Source organism: Lissotriton helveticus, chromosome 1_1 (genome assembly GCF_964261635.1).
Source record: "Lissotriton helveticus chromosome 1_1, aLisHel1.1, whole genome shotgun sequence".
NCBI classification, from domain to species: domain Eukaryota; kingdom Metazoa; phylum Chordata; class Amphibia; order Caudata; family Salamandridae; genus Lissotriton; species Lissotriton helveticus.
This window is the reverse complement of record NC_136057.1, coordinates 2,062,622,416-2,062,641,395: the sequence shown is the minus strand read 5'-3', so window position 1 is coordinate 2,062,641,395 and position 18,980 is coordinate 2,062,622,416. Positions and strand designations below refer to the sequence as shown.

The following is an 18,980-nucleotide window of genomic DNA, read 5'->3' as shown; positions in this document are numbered from 1 at the left end:
CTGTAAAGAATGCATGCTTATTTTGTACATATATATTCAACCTAGCTCGTTCACATAGTGTAAGCACTCTGCAATGTCACCTATACTGAGCAGACCTATGTCACCAAAATACACTGCAAGCACCCACCTATGTAGCCTATGATGTGCAGTTCAACTACCATACCCTACACATGAAGCTTTATACCAAAACACACAGCATGCCCAGGCCCGTCACCCACGATACACAGTGCAAAATCAGTGCCAACAGCTGGAAAACAAAAACCTAGCTGCCAACCACAATACTTTTCTGAGCCCGCTGACATCTGTGTCATACTGAGCACTCAGCTTACAGCCACGGGGCATTACGTACATCAACCTAGAGTACAAAACAGAATGCAATCACATACAGTAAAATGCTCACTATCTGTCGCTAACTGACCAAATCCAATTGTCCACTTTTTGGTCTGGTGTCGTCTTTAGTGGAAGTGATTCTGTATCTGGTGGCCCATATAGTCTAGAAAGAACACAGTGAAACTAACTGCAGGAGCTGCAGGGTGGCCTGATCTTCAGCTGGTGACAAGTCTGTCACTCTGGTTTCTTTAGGTGAACTGGGCGTGTGGCGGTTGTTCCCTCAGAGCAGGGAGTTCTGTTTCTATCGCCTACTGACCTGGCAATGATTGGGTGACTGTCCTTTCTTGAGCTGACAAGTGAGGTATCATTGTATTTACTTTAGTTAGCCAGAGGCCTGTAACTGTTGTTAAAGCCCTGTCCTTGTAGCTGCCAGACCCCGCGCAGTTGTTGCTCCTTCAGCTGTCGGGCACCAGGAAATTGAAATTTCATGATCCGGCAAGTGCCGCCAAGATCCCACGTGTGGTGAAGAAACCTCCTGTGTGATGCTTGTTTCTAAAATGAAAAGAGCAGTGACTGTGGTTTTTAGGCTCTTAGAAGCTACTTGACACCAGTTGTTCATGGTGCAGGAGTGTGTGGCTGGTGGGAGTTGTGTGACTGTCTGTTGGACTGTTGTTGAAAGTGTAACAATAGTTTTCTGTCTCTCAGAGAACTCTTTCACTCTGGTTCTGCCCTCGGTGTCTCTCGCTGCTTTGCACTATCAGGTGTATGGCCAGGTATAGCCGAGCTCCTGCACTTGCCATGGAGAGACCAAGGTACCCACCCGCCCTTCAGCGCCCCCTACTGCGACATTCAGCACAGGTCGTGCATGCAGTGCTTGCTGATGGTTCCATGCACTGCAGAAGCACAGGGCAGGGGCTCTGCCGTGCCCATGCGCAGCAGCCCAGGCACAGATCACACATGCAGGCTGCTTGAGACAGCCATGGGTATCCGGGCCGAGAGAAGGGCAGGGCCTGTGCCCTGTGGCAGAGGTGCCAGTCTCGGGAATCAGTCTTATAACACAGGGGACAGACTTCAGTGGAGGGGGGGGCTTAAAAACGGGGAATGGACTGGTCTGGAATCTGCTGACAAAGGTGAACAGACCCATCAGGCAAGCCCGCAGCGTGTGCCCAGCTAGGCAGCAGGGTTGGCGGGGCACGCTGGAGCGGGGCATTAAGGCATCCCCCCAAAATACACACCCACGCACCTGGGCCGCAGACACCAAGCCTGCTCTGCATAAAGGAGGGGGCGGAGGGTGGGGAAGCCCTTCGTGATCAGTGGACGTCACATCCTTTTTGGGGGGGGCTTCAGTGGTGCGTGAATGGCATTACCTTGTGCCGTGGCACAGACTGGCAGCCTTGGTGACCGTCAGTCAAAGTAATAGTTCTCTGATGCCCTCGGGTCGGGGTGAGCATTTTGGATCCGGGGCTCCAGTATTCGAATCCCAGCTCCACGTTGTCCAAGGTGCCTGATGTGTGATCTTGAGCACTTCACTACTACTTCTGCCTCCATTTCCACAAATGTTAACAAGCAACGAGGGGGGGCCACAACAATACACAGAGACGACAAAAACGGAAAGACATACAAAGTTACAATAACATTATAAGAAAATGCTGCTTACCTGATCGCAAATCGAGGAACACATCCCGGCAACAGAAATCGCGCAGCCCACTCCTGCAAAAGCCACGATGAACTGAACACAACATGCCGCCCCCCCCCCCAAAAAAAATAACATCCGCCCACCGCCGGAATGACGTTCACAAAGGGGCGGAGAGCGAAAAAATCACCGGAACGCCCACAAATCTGCTCCGTGAATTACGGATAGATCTCTTTTCCAATGGCTAGCCTCCATTTATGGAGCAAGCCAATGGAAGAGAGAGGTGGGACAAAGCCCCATACTGCTAAACATAGGATTTCGCCTGCGCAAACACTGCTGCGCAGTGGACGCCAGGCGAAACATAAAAAGGAAGATCCACAGCAACCAGGCTTCTAACAGATAGGTGCTAGACCCTCTTAGCATTTTGAGTCGGGAGGAGTACAACTTTTCTAACCTCCAGGGAAGTCTTTGAGTACCAGAGATTAAAAATGAAGCGGAAGCGATCATTCCTCAGTCCTTAACAAGGCAGAAATTAATTCTTGCAAATGGGTGTGTTCTTTCTTCTCTGTGCGTTGAGCGTTGTTGCAGCATGTTTTGTAAGCTGATATTAAATTTGAATGGTAATTATTCCTAAGAAACAAGTTGTAATCCCCAAAGAATTCCTTCCTGTTTATAGAGTACAGTGGTTCCGTTCTGCTCCAACTTGACATTTTATGGGAAAGGTAAGCTGAAAATACTTTGTTGTCCAGTTTTACAAAATAGATGAAATGAGATTTGTCTAGGATTTGCTCTCTCTCATACCTCCTCCAAAAATCTTCCTCCTCCCAACCCCTCTTGTATGAAAGCAGGATACCACCTTTCTGTGCACATTTTACTTTCCTACTTGGGAAACAGGGTCTTCTCCAGATATGCAAGATGTTTTACCTTCAGTGCAGGAACATGCTTGCGGTTTTCTTTGTTATAGCTGTAAAAAAGAAAGTGATTGGAAAGCCTTTTGTGTAGGGAAAGCTTTGATAAGTGTCAGCTGGCCTTCTCGCTTGAGGAAAGTAATTGGGAAAAGTCATTAATCAGTTGTGAGCAACATGTATCCCAACTTTAAGAAATGTAAGAAGGGCCCCAACACAGAAGAAATTCCCCAAAAAGAAAAAATAGCAACTTATGGAAGTCACGTTTCCAGCAAATAACAATCCACATTGGCTAATGATATTTATTTTTCTCAGTTGTATGCTGCAATAACCTTTGCTCACATCTCCTAACTGACGGGAAGGTGAATAAGATTCATGAAATTCTATATGCCCAAAAGTGTTCAGACTGGCTACAGCCTCAATAGTAAACTAACTCTTAAGCTTACGTTCTCTTTTTAAAAAATGTCAGTGTGCATTCAGCTTACATTTTAGATTGAAACACTATTCAGATACGACGAACTGTGACAACGCACAGTTACATCTCACTTAGTATTGAATCTAGCATTTTAATTGTAAAAACACGTTCAGATTTTACTCTGAGCATCCAGGCTACCTTGGAGTGTTACAGGTCTGTTCCACGACCCACATTACAGAGCTTGCATCGAATGTGAGTGGGAAATCTTATCTGCATGCTTAATTTGAAATTTCCAAAGGGGATGATGGATGGAGTGTTGGAGCAAATCAAACACGCACCCCCAGTCAACTGATCTTGGTTAAATCCATCATCAATCTTTAGCTCACTCCACCACGCCAGTTCAGACATGGCCATATGCAAATCAGTCTGACCATGTGCCTCATGGGAACAGTCCAGCCCGAACTGCCCAGCCATGTCTTTCCTGGACCGGAAACAAGCATCCTGGGACCGGTTTCTGGCTAATCAGCCGTCATCAGCCAGGCTAGCTTGAATCCAGTGGCAAAGTGAGGAAGGGACCCACGTCTGGGCATACCTTGCCAACTTAGGGCGAACAAAGCGATATCAAAGGGGATGATGGACGGAGCGTTGGAGCAAATCAAACACTCACCCGCAGTCAACTGATCTGGGTTTAATCCATTATCATTCTTTAGCTCACCCCACCACCCCAGTTCAGACATGTCCATATGCAAATCAGCCTCACCCTGTGCCTCATGGGAACAGTGCAGCCCGAACTGCCAAGCCATTTCAAAATAAATGCACACAACCGGATGTGCTTTGAGATAATTGATATTTGGCTTCCAGGGTTGTGTCTCTCAGCTGCAAGTCTCCTCTTGAACTTTCTGGTGTATGTTTTAGGCTCTCCCACCCAGATCCTCCACATTCTTTTCCCCGATACTGGTCTTCCTCCCACCTGCTGGACAAAAGAAGATAGGCTCCCTTGGGGTAAAACCATACACAAATAAAAGTACATAGAAAAGACCTTGTGGTCACTTGTATGCCCACCACATTTTCCTTGTAATGATTCTTACGCTCTCAGGATTGGTGCTCCCTCTTCCCCACTGTGTATGGGTTCCCTATCATAGGGCTCCTTTCCTCGCACCAACATCTCAACACATGTAGAAAATGGATAAAGGGCCCTCCTCCAGGTTCGTGGCATTGGGAACCTCAGCGTTTTTCTGCTCTTCTTGGCTGCCAGGTTCAAGAGCAGTGGGTTGGAACTCTAGGCTTCCTCTGCATCTGTCGCTACAGATCAACCCCTCCATGGTCTTGTCAGTGTCATCTCTGAATTCCTCAGCAGTGTTTGCCGCCTTCTGAAATGCCTCACCTTTCTTCTCCTGCAATGCGGTCTTTTCCTGGAATCCTCTGTCTTAGTCCCTCTGCTCCACTTTGTTTTTTCTGTCACTTGCTTTATCGCTTTTGCCACCTCATCTCTTGCCATACTCGCATCCGTTTCACCCTGCTCGTTTGCCTGATTGGAACTGCATGGCATCCTGCCGGTTTCATCGATCACAGCGACTAGAGTGTTGCTGTTCATCCCATCTCTGGAAATAATGGTGGCCACATTGGAATTCTGGGGTCGGATCATCCGACGGACATTGCCTCCCTTTTTGGAATGGCCGTTGTGGCCATTCAGTTACAGGATATTGAGAAAGAAAGTCTACATTCACTTTAAGCTTCCTGGATATGTGAAATGTTTGTAATGAGAAAGGTTGCAACACCAGGAACCACCTCAGAATTCTAGGATTGGTATCTTTATTTCGAGCCAACTTAGTGAAAGGAGCATGATCAGTCAATAGAATGAAGGGGCGCCCTCGCAGATAATATTGCAATGCTTATATAGCCCATTTGATGGCAAGGCACTCTTTCTCATTGTAGAATAGTGGAGTTCTCTTAGGAACAGCTTGCGTCTAAGGTATAATATGGGTCGTAAAGCTCACTGTTCATCCGGTTGTACAATACTGCTCCCAGTCCATGACCTGAGCTATCAGTTTGATGGATAAATGTCCTGTGAAAGTCGGGATATCCGGGCTGGGGAGCCTTGCATAAGATGTTCTTTAATATTTGGAAACTTTGGTCCTGAGCGTTTGACCAGTGTAATATCTTAGAGGGGTACTTATTTGTTAATAGGTCTGTAAGAGGGCTAGCAAGTTCCTAAAACTTCGGTATGAACCACCAGTAGTACTCTGCAAGCCCAAGGAATGAACAGATCTTTCTTGGTTGTGGTTTAGGGAAGGTTCTGTATGGCTCCCACCTTATTAATTTGAGGACGAATGGTACCCGAATTAATGGAGAATTCCAAATATTGAATATGGTCAGTAGCAAGAGTTGTTTTCTTTGGATTAATGGTAAGACCCGCCTGATGTAATGCTCCTAAAATGTGGTCTAGATGTTGTAGGTGGGATTCCCGGGTAGGGCTAAAAACAACGTCATCCAAATATACAGCTGCATATTCTTGATAAGCCCTCAATAGGATGCTCATGAGTATTTGGAATGTAGCAGGAGCCTCACGAAGGCCAAAGGGCATAACTTTAAAATGTTAGAGAACCGAGGGAGTCGCGAAAGCCATTTTCTCACGAGCCCCGGGTGCAAGAGTGATATGTCGGTACCCTCTTGTCAAATCGATCGTGGATATTATTCTTGCTCTTCCAGCTTCTCTATTAGCTCAGCGATACGGGCCATGAGATACATATCAAATATGGAAATACTATCTAGCTGTAGAAAATCGACACAATATCAGAGACTCCCATCTCCTTTTGGTACTAATACCACTGGTGAGCACCAGGCACTTTGTGATGATCCAATAATTTCCGCTTTCAGCGTAGCCTCTAATTCCTGTTTCATGGCCTTTTTTCAGGCTGCTGAGGTTCTATATGGTTTTAACTTCATAACATGAGACCAGTAGCGACGATATTATGGCATACCAATGAGGTTTGCCCCGGGTTCCCCGAAATAAGTGAGGGGTATTTCTCCAGGAGCTGGAAAAGCTGGGATGTCTGGCTTTCAGTTATGATCGTTCTAGTGTTGACACTTTCAGTTCCCTTCCTCTCTACCGAATGAAGGGTAATATCTATGGAAGATGCTGTATTAATATTACCTGTGAGTAAGGGGTGTTCTTTTTCCTCTGGTGTGGGGTTTTCCCATTTCTTTAACCAGTTACCTTGAGTATCTGTTCCTCCCAGAAACTATGAGGAATGGACACTCTGTATAAAGTCTCTGCCATTTTGCTAGAAGTTTTTTTTCGGTGGTGAGCAGCAAAATTATAACCTTCTCCCTACTGAAAACTCCAGCCGAAATTCCTTTCTATCTGAAAATCCCTTTTGTTGCAGTTGGATTTTTTTCAGGTTGGCATGCACCATTTTCCACAAGTTGGATAGCGTTTCTTGGAGAATCATGGCATATTTGAGAAGGGGCTTCCCTTCATCATCTTCTTCAACCCCTTGTTCTCCTGCTATATCTAAAAAAAAAAGTGAGATCACCTTACAAACAACAGTTAGAATGGGGGAAAACCTGTGGACTGCTGATCATGAGACCGTATAGCAAAAAGTGGTCGTTTCCAGGCCTAGTCTCTCCCAATCACGTTTATAATTTTTCTCAACACGGTTTTTATAGTCCTATTATATCATTCAACTAAACCATCTGGTTGTGGATGCTATACCGATGTTCATATCTGTTGGGTCCTCAAAAAACGACATATTTGTGCCATTAAATGGGACATGAAGGAAATGCCTTGATCTGTGAATAGTTTGTGCAGAAACCCCACCTGAGAGAAAACAGTAATAATGGCTTGGGCAACTAAAAGAGTTGTCATGCTATTTAGTGGAATTTCCTCTGGATAATGAGTAGAGTAATCCTCCAGAACCAAAATATATTGATGTCCTTGGGTGGAAGGTGTGAGAGATCCCCATACATCCATTCTTACCCTCTGTAATGGCATCTCAAAAATAAGAAGGGGTTATAATGGAGCTTTTACTATGCAAGGGGGTTGGGAAATTGACACCAAGGACAGTAAGTGCAATGCTTTGCTTTGTCTTTATAAACCCCAGGCCAATAAAAGTGATCTAGAAGGTATGTTCTTTCCCATAATGTCCCCCCCCCCCAATTTGGTTATGAGTTAGAAGCAATACCTGCTCTCAAAAGGGTACAGGTACGAACAGGTGTTCTCCCACCTTTGCTACTGTTTACACCAGGCCCCATTTTATATGAAAGTAGGGTCCTACCAGACCTTGATCCTCCTGCTTGGCTTGTTCCCAGGCATTCTTCAGTGAACCGTCTTCCCTCTGAATTGTTCGGAAGCTAAGTTGAGGAGTCTGTGCTACCTCTGGGGATGAGAAGAAAGCGGATATGGGTTTATTAGTTAGACAATATTTATATCGCTCTCTTCTTTTCTAGATTTCTCTACCCTTACTGGGACTGTTTCTGTATCAACTTTGCTAAAGGGTGCCTCTCGGAGCTAACCATCGCTGGATTCCTGATGTTCCAGGGTGGTTAGATACTGACTAAACGTGGAATGATCAGTACCAATGATTACCCTTTCTGGCAAAGAGGGAATTATTCCTAAATTGCAAATCTGGGGATCTCCTATTTCTATTAATACTTCTACCATTGGATATACCTTCTTGTGCCCATGTACACAGGTGACCTGCACATATTCTCCCTCCCTAAATGTGTTGTAGGTGCTAAATTCTGACTCCCTACCATGCAGGGACAACCTGTATCCAGTAATGCATGGAGGGCTATGCTATTGAGGTATATATGTATATTTTTTGTATTGACTTGGAACTATCCCTGTGGCCAGGACTCACCCTGTGGTGTACCATACTTCCATGGGTTCTGCCGCCAGAGCTGCCCGTTGTAGACATTGACAAGTTATATGTCCCCATTCTGCACAGTGAAAACACTGCGACCCCTGTGTCTGTCCATTTCCCCCTTGGGGAGGTTTATTAGCTGTCCTAGCAATTATGGGTATCCAAGGTTCCCCCTCCCGACTTCATGGAGGACTTTTAGGTGGTGTATTGACTGGTTAGGACACATGGGATTTGAAATCTGGAGAGCCTTGATATGCACACGTCCACTCCACTGCTGTTGTCACTGTAAAGTTGGGATGTTCCTGAGCCCATGCTCTAGTACACTGTGGTAGGGCCTCAAGCAACTGTTCCAAGTGTATTTTCTCTGTGATATCATCAACATTTGAGGTACTTAGTTAAAGCCACTGATTCCCCCAGGTCCCAAACTCCATACTAAAGAGCTTGTGGGTTATCCTCGTTACTCCATTTCCCTTTCAGGAAATGGTTCCTGTAGTGCTCTGGCTCACACCCTAGCCATTCTAAGATAGCCTCTTTAATGACTGCATGAGCCTTGGTCCCGGCAGGATTCACTGTTTGATAGGCAGCCTGCAATTCTCCATATGGCAATGGTGCAATGTATTATCACCACTGTTGAGAACAGGCTGCTGGGGCTGCTGTCAATGTGACTCTTTCAAAGTTAACAAAAAAAGTAGTCAGGATTGCCCTCTTCTTTACACTTCTGCAGGACCGTCCTTGAGACATTGGGATGTACCCGAGCACTAGTGATGGCGTCTGTTAACCTCATCATAGCTGTTTCTTGGGTCTGTTGATTAACAGTCAGCAATGTGGCTTAGTCTTTCAGGGCAGCCTGGAAAGTTGCCTCGTCTTGTTGCACAGTCTGTACCCGGTGTTCCATCACGAACTGCAGATGACTATGACCTTCAACCAGTTGGGTGATTGTCTTCTAAGGAAATGGGTTGTGTCATGTCAGACACAGGATCCTACTTCTGACACCACTTTAGTATTTCCAGGATAAAATAAATGCACACAATCGGGTGTGGTTTGAGATATTTTATTTATATTTGTCTTTCAGGGGTGTCTCTCTCAGCTGCAAGTCTCCTCCTGAACGTTCTATTGAATGTTTTATGCTCTCACGCAGATCTTTCACACTCTCTTCCCCGATTCTGGTCTTCCTCTCATCAGCAAGACACAAGAAGACTAGTTCCCTTGGGATAAAACCATATAAAATTAGAAGTATATAGAATAGACCTTGTGGTCACGTGTGCACCCACCACCGTCATTCTGTAGTGTGTGGTAAAATTTCATGATGGGTGCTCCCTCTTCCTCACTGTGTATGAATTCCCTAGAATAGGGCTCCTTTCCCCACACCACCATCTCTGCAAGTGTAGAAAATAGATAAAGGGCACTTGCCTGAGGCCACAGCCCTCCTCCAGGATCATTGCGTTGAGAACATCCGCATCCCCCTGCTCTACTCAGTTGCCAGGTTCGAGAGTGGTAGGTACTACTTCTTCTGCATCTGTCGCTACAGCTCTCCCCCTCTGTGGTCTTGGCATCTTCTCCGGAGTCATCCACAGTGTTTGCTGCCTCCCAAAATGCCTCGCCTTTCTTCTCCTGTGATACAGTCTTTTGTTGGATTTTTCCAACTTCATTTCGCTGCTTCACAGTGTTTTCTCAGTCACTCGCTTTGTCGCTCTTGCCTCCTTGGCTCTCGACATCCTCGTCACCATTTCACCATACCCTATTGTTTGATTGGTTCTGCATGGTGTCGTGACAGTTTCATCAGTCCAGCAACCAGAACATTGCTGTGTCTCCCATCCCTGGGACTAATGGCAGCCATATTGGAATTCTAGGCTGGATTACAACCACACTGACTTATAGAAAAAGGTCAAATATGGCAATTAAATAGCACTAATGGTTTTTCTGTTCTAGGGAATGCATGTGCATTTAGGACCTGTTTGTCAGAGCCAAACTTCTCAGATGTCAAAAATGCAGATTATCAAGGCAAATACATCTTGGCAAAAAGTTACTTTTTTCTTAGGGATTGCACCAGTCAAACCAATAAAATCAAGAATTAATACAGAACAATTAAAATGCTTGCATCGGTGAAGAAAAAAACCTATAGGGTATGTACTTAGTGAGGTTAATGGCTCAAAGTCAATTATAGACACTATATCTGATATCAGCTATGCTAATTTTTATCTTGGCTTCATAATTTTATCAGTTCTCCAAGTTAGTGTATTTCACTGTCACATGCATGCTACTTAATCAATTTTCAACATCCCAAGACCATTGGCTGGGGTCTGCATTAGTAAGGTATTGAAGAATCTCATCTTACTTTGAAGAGACACTGTGGTAGTCTCATATTATGGATCGCTTCCGTCACTTTAAGATTTTGAATCCTGTCCATCTACATTGATTTTGCACGAAGGAGGGCCGCTTGCTTTATTAAATTCACTTGCACTTGTTGGCGAATGCTATAAGCACACTTGGGAGATACTTGTCAGAGTTGCTCCTCTTAACTCTGGATTGAGCCTTTAAAAAAGCAAACTTTTGGGATCCTTTCTCTTCAGAAACCTATGGATTTCTTGACTCCTCTCCTGTCCATAGTTGTCAAGCAGCATGCCCAAAAGAAGTGCCATTTAGTTCCCCATATCCCACATTCCCTTTAGCAATTCAAATCCAAGTCTTTATTCCAGTCCCATTTACGTTGCCACCCTAAGAAAATGTCTCCCTGTATTGCACTGGAATTCTTATCAGTACAAGGGATGACATTAATTATTTGGTAAATTAAAGGCTGGTTTCTAGTCGTGGTCCGACTAGTCCCTTATAATCCACAAACACCTAAGTTTATAAGCCACAAACACCTAAGCTTCTTGGCACTAAAGAGCTAACCTATCAGAGTGTCACTCAAGACAGCTTAGTTTGGAAAGAGCCAAGATTTTCAAATGTTTCCTTAAGATTATGAAACAAAATTGAACGCAAAGAGGTGATAGTAGTATGTTCTAGTTAAATCACTCAAGAAAACTTAATTTTGTAGTGGCACATATTACAATATATTGTCTGCATACCAGATTCTTATTGATTTTCCCTTCATGGATTGGTCAAGTGTTGCGATTTAAGGTTTCTGCATTGCCGGACTGCTTATGTTAAGAATCTATCTGATATACTGTTACTGAAATTAGTATTATGTAAACAGGATGTTCTTCATTATGTTCTGAAAGTGTTTCGTTTGTGTTATTTATTGGTGTATCTGGGGAAAGTGTAGGAGAACTCTTTCTGCATCGTAATGCTTGTCCACTATTCCTCACTTTACGTCTCCATTTCTTGTAATTTATTTGATGAACATTTCTACCTGAAGTTCTCAGTTCCATTTACATCTGGTGTGCCTTAAGAACTGTGCTTCTTGAAAATGACATCTTAGGTTTGACAAAATCTGTCCTCTGTCTAACTTTACATTATATGCATTTTAAGGCTTAATCTTGGTGTGTTGAACATTCCATATAATTCTACTGACTCTCCTCATCAGCTGTGCCAGAACCTATTCTGTTAATGGGGTTGCCAGTCACATGAAAAGCAACATGTGCAAATGAGTTGCGATGAACTGAACGTATTTTTAGATCTACCCATAGTTTAGTAAGTAGATTGGATTGCTTTACATATAATGTCGTATCTTCCCCAAGTGATGTTGATGCATAAATATGGAAGCTTCAATCTAAATAGTCGACTTTCCACTAATGTGTTAAAGGGTGCACGGAAGTCTGTGCCGTCTACCCGCCTTTCCAGTGTTTACAATTGAGTTGTCCAAACCGTCGGGAATAACCTTGATGATTGATAACAATGGAATGTAAGCATGTGGAGTGCTTTTAAAACGTAGCCAAGAAAATTAAATCACAAATTTGGGGGATAACACTTTTAGGTAATGACTGCCATATTTTTCAGCTTTCAGAGCAAAGAGGCATGCGTAGTGCAAGCAGCCTGGACTCTCTCAACCACTGTCCACTATATGAAGAAGCTATGCATCTTGCGGAAGAGGGTAAAGTTTACTGCCGAGTTTTAAGGTTGGTTTGTCTCCTTTCTTATGGAGCAACTAAAATGGCATGTGCATATAAGTGCATTCTATTAGATCTTGTAACTTTAAGAACAGTTATTCGTTTACTTCATAGTGACCCATTATACTAAACACATTTGAATGGGTAACGTCTAAGGGTTATTATGTTGGAGTCCCTGCTGTCTGCTTTTTCCATTGTCGATGACGTGCCAACATTTCCTTACCTACACAAATCCCAGCATTAGGTTTTGCACATCAGGAAAATGGTTTTGTTATTGCTTTTGTCATAATTCCAGGCCGCTGAAAGTCTAATCAAAGTCAAGTTCTTTAAGCTTCTGACATGTTCATTTAAAGCAGTGTGCAAATGGTATAATGTGTGCAATTCAACAACAGATTTCTAATATGTCCCCTGTATTTGAGTAATAATATATGAAAACTAACACCATCAAAATGACGGTGGTATAGGAAAACATGCGGTACAACACGTACGGTATTTAAACATGCTTGCCAGATGTGTCTTACCGCCTTTTTTGTGCCTGAACTCGAAATCCGAAGGTAAGTTGATGCTGCCTAAATGCAGTAATGCTTTTACCACATTGGTCTATTAAACAGGGATTTAGAGCCAGCTCATCATTTGTTAATAAAGAGGATTTCACCTTATTTTTATTTTTTTAAACGTTCTAATAGCTGAGAACATCTTTTTGTATGAACTACCCGTTTATGACTTTTGAGAGAAGTTTGGGACGTAAAAATATTTTAGTTCATTAGTCACAAATTGTTGGGAAAGGTGGTGATCCTTTTCAAAATACCAACCTGCACATGCAAGCGTTCTCTTAATTGGAAACCTTTTTTCCATTTTACATAGGACTGAAATGTTAGAGTGTCTAGGCGACAGTGATTTTCTTGCTAAGCTTCATTGTATTCGACAGGCTTTTCAGGTAATTGTTTTGTTGTCTCGTCAACTGCGTACAGTATGTGGCTTCGTGTTAAACTACTGCTTTGCTCTTTTGCACGGCTTGGCACCAGTGCTTATTGTTAGAAGCAGAAGAATTTCCCTCACATCAAAGTACACCAAATGTTGGATGTCTGCACCTAGAAACCCTCCAATTGGAATGTATTTTGTAAGCGCTACACTTTATTTCAAGAACTAAAAATGGCTGTTCTGTGATTGGTTCAGATCGTTTCTTCTGAACCTCAAAATATGCCCAAACGATGTTCATCTTGATGTGCAGCAATGCCCTTTAAAATAATGCAGTGAATTTTTAAATTGGGTATCTTCAAATTTAAATAGTTCCTTGCATTTTGGAGCAAGTTTCCAAAGAGTTTTCTGTTGGTTACAGCAACCCCCTTTAAAATAACATAGGGAATATTGATATTAGGTGTCTTAAAGTTTGAATAATGCTTTTTGGAACAACTCCCCAAAGCTTTTCCTATTGTTGTCGAAGCAAGTAATCTACCAAAGTGATTGGTTAGTTCACTCACATTGAAATGGCTGCTGATTCAGATTTCATTTCTTATTTAGACAAACCAGCATGGACATATTTTGCAAACCTAAACTTAAAGTAGTTGCACAAAAAAGGGGCAAATGCACATTTTTCCTAACCTTAAAACATTTAACTGAAGTGTACATTTTATGTAGAGTTTTGAGTCATATAAAACATTAATATTTGAGCATTAACCTCCTTCTGAGTCCACTTGTACACACAAAGTCGTCAGGCAACAGCCAGTCATATGAGAGGATACTGGTAGTTGTAAGGTGACCTCCTCACTCCAGGTAATTACAGACACTGTCTTCAATCTTGACAGCGAAAGAACACAGCAGCAGACCAAGGTAAATCACAATCACTAGCTTAGTTTCCAACTAATATTATGAGTGCAACAACTTCTGGCACCTGCTGCTGCAAGGTGTCTATTAAACAATAAGAATAAAACAACAAAAGGAAGGTGCACTACATGAACAGTCGAGAGAGAAGTGAATTCTTTGAAGGTTCTTCTTTACATTGGATAACAGCGTCACACCGCCAACGCGTTTCGTTCCCCAGTGCCAAGGGAGCTTCGTCAGGGCTGCAAATAATTATAAAAACACATAAATATACAAATATATGGACTATAACAAAACAGAAAACTATACCACATACCACATTAAGATAGTCATCAACAGAGACACTGGCAAAGGAAGAGATACAAAACTACAATCATACAAAAACAGTGCTTTAAAATGGCACAACACATATTATAATCACAGTAAAAGAAAGGAAAATTACACCTTATTTTTGGATAAGTCTAATACAGATTCTCACAGATTGTACTGTTTCTAGTTTCAAATAGCATGATTAGGCCCAAGGGCCCCACATGTGCAAATAACTGGGCAAAACTGTCAATCCTTTTGTGAATTTATACAGAGAAAACGGACTATTATACATCGGAAAGACTAGCATCACAAAACAATACGTTTAAAAATTAGGGTGGGAATATATGAGAATTACAGTCTTAGAAAAAAGAAGGTAAACATATGAAGGCTCATTGCATCTGTAACAAAACTTATATATAACCACATAAAATATAACAGAAAATGAGAATATCAGGTGTGTGGCATGAAAAGAAATAAAAAGCAAGGTAAATATGGGAAGAAGAAGAAACGGAAAAAAGGTGGGGGAAAAAAAGCGAGAAATCACATAAAAATAGAGGAAAAGAGAAGAAAGGAGCAATAGATCCAATCCTCTGACTTCGTGCAAAAACACACTGGACCCATGAATCCTTTTTAAAAAGTACTACAGCTTAACCTACCCTAATATGAGAAAAATCTTAATAAAAAATCACAAAGATAGTAATAGATACCGACCTCACCTAATTGTCTGGTTTGTGGACTTCTTGTAGTCGTACCCGAGGACGGTAAGAGTCCGTATTCATGTCGAAAGATTAGTCAAATTACAAGTAATTTCATCATCCTGGCAATGTATATCTAAATAAAAAAGTGACAAAGGTTCAATTAAGAGTATCCAAAAAGAAAAGCAGAAATATGCCGTGCAAGGAGTGAAAAATCATGCTCACCCGATAGTCAAACAGTAGTCCTATCGGTACATTTTTATGGAGACATGATAAAAACCAACATGGTTTCGTCGTGCTGAAAAACAAAGTCATAAATAGTACAAGGAACAGCAGAATACGTCCAAGGTAGGTTTGGGGACATTTGCTCAGGTAGCGAGCAAAGAGGAGAGAGCCTCTCTCCATATCCGTATAATAACCCCTAATAAAAGGGGAAAAATGAGGGCCAAAAAGTTATTTAGATTTGGTCATTCCCATAGTAACGTTAACCCCACCCTTCTTAAAGGAGTTCAATAGATCAGCGAGAGTTCTCACCTTAGTAAGGTAATTCTTTGCCGGTCCTGATTAGGATTGGGTTACAGTGGGTGAATATAATATTACACCTCTGCTAAGTGACGGACTCCTTCTCAGACGACCCACTAATACACAGTAACGAAAGAAACACAAAAAGAGATACCATGTATTGAGAATCTTTTGATTGTGTGGAATGAAAACAACAATAATCAGCAGGGACACTAAAAAGGTTCAAGGGATCAGAAAACGTTTTACATAATAACTGTAATCTCCATAAATTAGTGAGCTTAATAAGCCTCCAAAGATACACTAAATGAAGAATAAAACAGGCATTATGAGCTAAAAGGAACATGGTCAGGTTCCGGAATATCCCAAATAAGTACACCAGTAATCCACCAGGTCATCACACCCCAAAGCTTCCCATTAAAGTCGACGTGCAGGTCTATATTCAATAACCAGTCTAGAGAGTAAAATTGTAAATAGAAACATGTTACGTATGAAATCTCAACATGATAGTAACCAGATTTAGTCCCTCACTTAAACCTCTAGTAGTCGCCAAATACGTGTGCAAGCAGTCGAGGCAGCAGGCCCGAGTTATCCAGATTAGTCAAAAGAAAGAGCCAGCTACGTGCGCGCCCCCATAGTGTGCCATCGCGTAGAACACATTAGCCGCTATGCAGTGTCCTGTTGGCCGACAACCACAGGACATGCCACCAGCCATGCGGTATGAATAATCCAATGATGCAAGTGCCTGACCCAATTGCAACGAAGTAAAGGGAAAATAACAAGCAATAGTCCCGCATCCCCGATAATCCAATGGTGCGAGTGCCTGGCCCAATTGCAGCAAAGTAATGGGGAAGTAACAAGCAATAGTCCCACATCCCCGACCGACACTTACCAGAGCTTCCATGGTAAGAAATTGACGTATCTTCTAGCGCAGATAACGAAAACAGGAGTCTGTATGCCGCCATGTTTGTTGAAATAAATTCACGGCACTATGTGCATCACCACTCCCACTGCTAGTCGAAAATGAAGACAGACTAAGGCGACAGCGGTAGCCTCGACCGGGTAGTGTCATTTTATATCTCACACATAATTACTAATAGAGCCATAATAGGCAGATGAAAAAGAGAGTACTAAAAAGATATCCCCTTGAAAATACCTAACGGGCACTCTCGCCAGAAGTGAAACTACCGGCATAAGGACTGTGTTGCCGGTGGCCATATTGGAAGGGTAAAAACCTGGGCAATGTTGAAAAGGTAAAGAGAAAAGGCGATACAGAAAAGGGACTGTATCTGAGAGCAGAAACGCAAAGGAAATGATAAAGTCAGACAGACATATCATACTGGCACTGTAGTAGGTTATACATATATGAAAGTGCCCAGCATTATCACCATCACACAATTCAAAGAAATAATAAATCAAGAATATAACATAATAAAAATTTTTTTAAAAATGTATCATGTTATATTGGGTGCGATCGATAAGCAAAAAACTAATGGTATGGCAGTTGCATCGACAGTGGCCAAATTGAAGAAGTAAAACAGTATAGAGTTCAACCAAAGAGAAGGGGAACAGTGTGTAAGAAAAGTGGTGCAAAAACACTAGCATATCAGCCGATTGCCTAGTATTCACGGAAGTATTCTCAAGAAGATTAGATGTACAACTTCAAGACTGCCCCATCACGGGGGACCTCTCAGAGTAAGAAGTGGAATAAGTAAACAGCCAAACCCCCAAGTATATCTCATGATGGGTTCCAGTGATTCCGAAAATAGAGGCAATGTAAATAAATTTTACGTACATCATAAAAAATAGTCACCAGAGAAGGGTATCGTAACACAGACAATTTCAGTGGTACAGCAAGGGGAAGGCATTGTCAATGCCATAAGATCACCATCGTAACTCATTGTGGTCAATCCTGTCCCACCTATACTCATAATATTATTCATGTGGGCTAATGACAGGACTGCACGGAAAGTAGACAAAAAAGGTGGATAACATCGTTCCCATTTTTATGTTAAAAAATAGTGTAGTTTACTATCTGTATTATGGCCATTCTGGGTCGCCCGGAGGCGACAGATCCATCTTGCCTCTCTTTGTCTAACCTCCAATTCGCGATTACCACCCCTGATCCCAGGGGGTATATGGTTGATTGCATGGAACCAGAATGAGTTATGATTTGGATGGCATTGCATATAGTGTGCAGTTATAGGATACCGTCCATCACCATTGATTATAGCCCTACGATGTTCTTGAATGCAAATTTTTAGGGGACGTACTGTACTGCCTACATAGATAATGTTGCAATTGCACCCTAAAATGTAGACCACATGAGTGGTGTTGCAATTGATGAACTCAGCAATTTTGTACTTCCTATCGGTGTTGTATGAAAATTCAGTGCATTTGTTTCTGCCAAATGGGCAGATGTTGCATGAGCCACAGGTGAAAAAGCCCTTAGGCTTTGCAGATAACCAGGTAGTCTTAGTAGTCGTAGTATAACTTGGACAGAGTACATTTCGAAGGGAACGACCTCTACGGTAAGTAACCGCAGGATTCATTGGCAATTGGCCTCTGAGGTTAGGTATATCCTTCAGTAGATGCCAGTTCTTTTTGAGGGTTCTATAGATCAAGTTGCTTTTAGTGTTAAATTGCGTGATGAATCTAACCTTATTGCTTTCTGTTTCAGAGGCCCTTCTGACTTTTGTTTTAAGAGTGTTTTCCCTTTTAAGTGTGGATGCTCTGCCAATAGCCGTATCAACCACCTGAGTTTTGTAACCCCGTTTTAGGAACTTCTTCCTTGATTCCAAAACATTCAGATTGTATAGGCTATCCTCGCTACAGTTCCTTCTTAGGCGTGTCATTTCACCAGAGGGAATGTTATTAATAACTGACCTCAAATGTGCACTGTCCGCATGCAAAATCGCATTACAGGCGGTTTCCTTCCTATATAAGGTGCTATGGATGGTACCACCTTTGATAGAAAAATGATCTCTTTATGGCCACTGCACATTGTGAACTTGACATTAAAAGGGTTCGCATTCAAGTAAGCATGGTATTGCGATATTTGGTCCATGTTGCCTGACCAAAGAACAATGATATCGTCGATGTACCTCCCCAAATATACAACATATTCAGTCCAGGGGGAGGCGCACCTGTGCCAGGCATATTCGCGTTCAAACCACCCCATGCAAAGACATGCATATGACGGGGCAAATTTCGAACCCATTGTGGTCCCAAGAGTCTGCTGGAACCAATTTCCATTATGCAGAAAGAAGTTATTGGTAAGAATAATGTCTACCATTTCAATGACCATCTGCAACATTATCTATGTAGGCAGTATAGTACGTCCCCTAAAAATTTGCATTCAAGAACATCGTAGGGCTATAATCAATGGTGATGGACGGTATCCTATAACTACACACTATGTGCAATGCCATCCAAATGA

The 18,980-nt window shown here is 42.5% G+C and overlaps 1 protein-coding gene across 1 annotated transcript in view; it reads left to right on the top strand.

The window, feature by feature from the left end:
* MIGA1 (mitoguardin 1) overlaps positions 1-18,980 on the top strand; it is a 694,793-nt gene that overhangs the window by 393,207 nt on the left and 282,606 nt on the right. Inside the window, exons 9-10 of the mRNA XM_078659267.1 lie at positions 12,088-12,206; positions 13,062-13,134. Of these exons, the coding sequence (XP_078515393.1) occupies positions 12,088-12,206; positions 13,062-13,134 (192 nt within the window). The remainder of the gene's footprint in view (positions 1-12,087; positions 12,207-13,061; positions 13,135-18,980) is intronic.